Source organism: Kryptolebias marmoratus, linkage group LG15 (assembly GCF_001649575.2).
Source record: "Kryptolebias marmoratus isolate JLee-2015 linkage group LG15, ASM164957v2, whole genome shotgun sequence".
In the NCBI taxonomy this organism is placed as follows: Eukaryota; Metazoa; Chordata; class Actinopteri; order Cyprinodontiformes; family Rivulidae; genus Kryptolebias; species Kryptolebias marmoratus.
The window spans coordinates 173,055-178,854 of NC_051444.1; the positions used below are offsets into that span (position 1 = coordinate 173,055).

General features: G+C 42.8%; 1 protein-coding gene across 1 annotated transcript in view; it reads left to right on the forward strand.

The window, feature by feature from the left end:
• Positions 1–5,800, forward strand: part of arnt2 (aryl-hydrocarbon receptor nuclear translocator 2) — a 27,316-nt gene that overhangs the window by 18,444 nt on the left and 3,072 nt on the right. The window contains exons 9-17 of the mRNA XM_037979914.1: positions 293–369; positions 448–582; positions 1,706–1,780; positions 2,781–2,932; positions 3,929–4,001; positions 4,637–4,760; positions 4,844–4,943; positions 5,273–5,402; positions 5,501–5,651. Of these exons, the coding sequence (XP_037835842.1) occupies positions 293–369; positions 448–582; positions 1,706–1,780; positions 2,781–2,932; positions 3,929–4,001; positions 4,637–4,760; positions 4,844–4,943; positions 5,273–5,402; positions 5,501–5,651 (1,017 nt within the window). The remainder of the gene's footprint in view (positions 1–292; positions 370–447; positions 583–1,705; positions 1,781–2,780; positions 2,933–3,928; positions 4,002–4,636; positions 4,761–4,843; positions 4,944–5,272; positions 5,403–5,500; positions 5,652–5,800) is intronic.

Sequence of the window (5,800 nt, forward strand, 5' to 3'; positions counted from 1 at the left end):
CACACACACACACACACTCACACATGTTCTAGATTGGTTGCTCTTTAGGTTTCTGTGGTTAAAGAGAAAAATGAATCCATGAATGAAGATTAAGTCACTGTTTTGTCAGTTATTGTAATAAATGTGGGTTTGGTTCCATAAATGCAGATCTGATCAGTTCATTTGATCCAAATAGTTCTTCTGATGTTTATGTTCTAATCCTGGGACGATGACAGATGCTAATGTTCTGTTGGTGTTAAAGTTCAGACCTGCTGCCTTCATGTTGGGTTCTGTTGGGTCTGGTTCTCACCAGGTATGACGATACCAGACGAAGACACGGAGGCGGGTCAGACAGGAAAGTACTGTCTGGTGGCCATTGGTAGGCTGCAGGTACGTCAGCTGAATCTCACTGGTTCTGATTCTGTCAGAAACAGTTAGAGAGTCCTTACTGCCCCCTCTGTCCCCCAGGTAACCAGTTCTCCGGTCTCCATGGACATGAATGGCCTGTCGGTTCCCACAGAGTTCCTGTCTCGCCATAACTCGGACGGTGTCATCACGTTTGTGGATCCTCGCTGCATCAGCGTCATTGGGTACCAGCCTCAGGTCAGTTCAAGATTCAGGACCACTTGATGATTCTTGATGATTCATCATATTTAAGTATAGAATCATTACTGTGGACTTTCTTAATTTTATTAATGCTTAGATAAAACTGGACACCTGCCTGGTGTTCTGTTGGCCATGTTCATTCAGAGAGGTTTGTTGATTGGCCAGTAGGTGGCAGTGTTGGGAATAACTGTTGGAACTTACTGTACATATAACAAAAACATTTATTCTCTTGTCTTTTGACTCAAATTCATAAAAATGTCAAATATAAAATCTCACAAACATGAAAACTATTTCTACACAAAAAGGATTATTCTTTTTAAAAAAAGAGGAATGAAGCCAAAAAGGTGGCGTCTCTCAGGATTATGTTCTGTGTGAAACCAGACCAAAGTCTCTGAAAACCCCAGCAGATGAACTAACCCTAATTCTGAAAGCCTTTAAGTAACAAGAATCAACACCTGAGAGATGGATGCACTATTTGAGCTATACTTCAAATTATTTCAAATCAGCATCACTTCATGAATCCAGTAAAAGCTTTTTGTGGTGGGTCAGGGTGGGGTCTTAGGAGTTAGGGTCTCAGTGATAGAAGGTCAGGAAGATGGAAGCTTTAGGGGATCAGAGTATCAAGTTTGGAGGGTTTGTTTTGGTAGAATTCTAATTATTATGATCTGTTCCTGGAGGATCCAAACCTGCGGGACCTGAAGGTCCACTTCCAACAGCTGTAGGTTGACTTATTGTGAAATAGTCACATGATCTTCGAACCCATGCAGTTTGCTCTGTCTGGGTGCTGACCTGTGTTTTACTGTCATATATTTAAGATTTAAATACAGAAGGTTTGAACTCATGGTGGTTCTTTTACCACAGAGGGATATTCAGATCTAAGTAGTCTAAAACAGCTCCTTCAGCGTTAGGTCTATCCTTCTTTCAGAGGGTTTCAGTCTTCAGACAGACAGATATTCTGTTTATCAGAAATGAGATTATAGGATGCAGTAGAAAATATAAAAAGCTGTACTTTGGCTGGTGTGGATATATTTTGTTCAAATATTTTTTTACCTGAAATATGTTGAGTCCTTTAGTTGTTGAGGATAAGTTTCTGTTACCTTTCTGTTCTTTGGTTCTTCAGGACTTGTTGGGGAAAGATATTCTGGAGTTCTGCCATCCCGAGGACCAGAGTCACCTGAGAGAAAGTTTCCAACAGGTACGACTGGTCTGGATTAGCACTTTGATCTGATTTACTCTTTTTGGTGTCAGATGAACAGGTTAGAAACAGATTTCCAGGTGAATACAACTTCTCATTAATAACAAGGAAAGTGCTGGTCAATTCGTACCCAGAGTTTACGCTTACAAACTCAGCAACGGCATTTAGTACCACTGAGGAGCACTGATCATACAAATGTATCCCTGCGACCCAGCATGCACTGTGTGCAGAGGCACCAACTCCAATAATCTACAGGCAGGCGTAACCGCTCAGTCTCAGGGTGTAAATTACTCCTTCCAGGCAGACTCGAGATTAAATCAGTGGTGGGTACAAAGAGACCGGTGCTTTTTTCGTACCCAGACAGTCTCTGTACCAGAAACTGGATTCAGAAACGCTGGTACCTGTTCTGAGATTCAGATGGACCAATGAAGTCTCCACCCTCCAGGACAGAATTCAGTCATTTTAACATTGATGCAAAGAGAACGTCTGTAAAATCTCCATTTTGATGAGATACAGGCAGGTTCTGGAAATACAAATTAATTTCAGTTTAATTTGTTTAAACAACAAGAATTCAGAGGTGTTCTCTGTGTTACTCCACCATGTTTGTGTGCTGAGTATCGACTGTTATTTTCTGCTGCTGCTGCTGAATGTTTCTGTCCTCTGGGAGTTGATCGAGTCAAATAACACATTCAGGAATCACACAGCGACATACTAAACTGTCTTGCTAAAGTGTAGAGGTTTAATATCAGCTAATGTAGCTTTTTTTGAGAAAGAGTTGTTTTATAAGCCTAAAAAAACGACTCAGACAAAGACTTCAGCTTCTTCCTTCATGCTTCGTGCTCTTGGACTGATGTCGTGTCTGATAAGGTACTAACTGTTGAACTATTTGAAAAATGACGAGTTTTTCAAACGTGGATTTGGAGGAAATCCAGGCTCTTCCTGCCTTCAGTTCTTGTCTGGGTTTTGTCAGGATAATGAAGTGACTCTGCCGTGTCTACAGGTGGTGAAACTCAAAGGTCAGGTCCTGTCAGTCATGTATCGGTTCCGGATGAAGAACAGGGAGTGGATGCTGATCCGAACCAGCAGTTTCACCTTCCAGAACCCTTACTCTGATGAGATCGAGTACATCATTTGCACCAATACTAACGTCAAGTGGGTTTTTCATTGTTCAGTTATTTTCTTTCACCTCTGCTTCAGACACATCCAAACATTTCAGCACACCACATCACAGCAAATACGAAATCTCTGTTTAAATAAATCAACTGGAGCTGTGGCCAAAGGAAACAAAAGCTCAAACAAATAGATGTTTGATTGTTGATTCTTTAAATTTATCGAAACCAAACGCTGTTTACCAATGATGTGAATGACAATGATGACGATAATAATAACTATTAACAATATTAAGCGCAGAGGTGACCTCACACTGTGTGACATAAAAAGATGCTGCATGCAGTCAAAAAAGATTTTGTATTTTAATAAAACAGAAAATGACTCTGTGCAGACATTTGACTGTTTTAAACATTGTAGTTAGCGCAATTAGCATCCCTAAGTATAATAGCAGTGTCCATGCTCTGATAAAGAGACAGACAGACAACTGGGCTGAAATTCTGTAGCTGGAGATGTTTGGTTTCCCATCCTGGGAGCTTTTTCAGCTCAAAACTAGATAGTGTGGAGTTCCAAGCTGTAAACTGCATAAAATGATCTGTTTATACAGCTAAATTAATTAATTAATTATCTCACTTTCCTCCCTCCTGAGGGTCATGAGGGTCTTTGTTTGCCTGACTAAGATGTTTTGATCAGAAAATCAAAATATTGTCCAGTTGCTTTGATTTTAAACCTTTGGGATTCACATTCTTAAAGGTGTATTATGGTTGAATTAAAACACATTTAAACAAGAATTTAGTGAAGTGAAGTGTGTGCACAAATATTTCTCTGCATGCATCAACCCAACGAAACGTGAGAATGGCCCAAAGAAACGTGAGAATGGCCGGACTTCTCCAGAAACCTGCTGCTATCATGGTATAGCAGTTTATGGTGCATTCAGGGACTGGGAAACAAATTTGATTTTTAAGTGTTGGACCAGCATGGTCAAGTTAAAACTCGTTTGGTTCTGGTCAGCAATTGGTTCCTGTGTGTGCTGTTTTACAGGCAGCTGCAGCAACAGCAGGCAGAGCTCGAAGTCCATCAGAGAGACGGTCTGACAGCCTACGATCTGTCCCAGGTAAGTCTATTGGTATGTATGCCAGTCATCTGAACTTCTGTTCTGTAGGTGAAGATGTTTCTGTTCTCATCTGAGGAGCTTTCTCAATTCAAGCAGCAGAATGGGTGGAGGTCCAACTTTTAAAGCTGAGACTCACCTCAAGGACAAGGAACACTCTGTGTAGGACCATAATGTTCAGATGTTGGACTGAGAGGAGGGTGAAGGAAGACATCCATGTCTAAAGAAAGAAACCAACATTAAACAGAGGAGGAGGTCTCAGATTGCAGCTTTCTAAGACCTCCAATGGAGCATTAAGCCTGATCCTCAGTCAGTTTCACTCCAATCAACACCTTCATTCATCTGACCAGAGGGGCCCATCAGTGAATCAGGCTAACAAAGACCCTAATGAGCCTCTATTGTGAGGAGAGTGAGTTAATCTGCAGGTGAATCCATCTTACAGAACATCTCAGCTTTAAAAGCTGGAACTCCACCCTCTCTGCTGTTTGAACAGAAAGCTCCTCAGATGAGAAGAGAAACGTCTTCATCTACAGAACAGAAGTCCAGATGTTTTACCCTTTTTTGGATCTATTGGTGTGTGCCTCTGTCCTCAGAAGTCAAACAGTATTATCATCATAATCATTGTCATTTGCTCCTAGGTTCCTGTGGCCGGAGTCAGCACCGGAGTACATGAGGCAGGCAAGACCATCGACAAGACCGAGGCTCTGTTCTCCCAGGAGAGGGACCAGCGCTTTACTGAGATGTACACCAGCATCTCTGGCTGTAGGACACACACACACACACACACACACACAGTCAGACCGATCGTATTGTTGTGTGATTATTTCCTGTTTTCTCATTGTTAGCTGGAGAGAAGAAGATGATGGTGCCCTCCTCTACAGCTGGAGGACAGCCTCTCTTCTCTCAGAGCTCACCTTTCCAGGGACACTCCGGGAAAAGTTTCAGGTACATGTTGCTGCTCACAGTTTGTCACTGTTACCTTCCAACACTCAGTGAACAGAAAGCTAACAGGAAAGTAACAAGAAGCTACTGGGATGCTAAAAGGAAGCTAACACAAAGCAACCAGGAGCTAATGGAAGCTAAAAAGAAGCTATTGAGGAGCTAACAGAAAACTAAGAGGGATATTGAGAAGCTATAGGGAACTAATAGAAAGCTATCACAGAGCTAACAGAAAGCTAATGAGAAGCTAATAGGAAGCTTAGAGATAGTTAAGAAACTAACAAAGCTAATAGGAAGCTAACAGTTTTTTGTTTGTCTGTGCTTGTGGATCCCAGCTCTTCTGTGATCCATGTTCCTGACATCCAGACATCAGGTTCATCCAATCAGAACCTGGCTCAGATCTCCAGGCAGCTGAACCCAGGTCAGGTAGCATGGTCCGGGAACCGACCGCCCTTCTCTGGACAGGTAACACATTCACACACACAAGACGCTTCCTGCAGGATTTTGGTTATATTTTTAGCTGGCAGTTTGATGTGCATTTACAAACCATCTGTGTTCTCCAGCCCAGTAAGACCCAGTCCAGTCCATTTAGTATTGGATCGGGACACAACTACCAGACGGACCCAGCCTCCTACAGTCCCCTGTCATCCCCAGCCACATCCTCCCCCAGTGGGAACGCCTACTCCAGCTTGACTAACCGCAGCACAGCATTCGGTAAGCTTCACTTCTCATTGGTCAGGTGGTCAGGGATCAGGTGGTCTGGGATGGGGGGTCAGGGATCAGGGGTTAGGGATTAGGGGGTTAGGGGTCGGGGGTCAGGGGTCAGGGGTTAGAGATGGGAGGTCAGGGATCAGGGGGTCAGG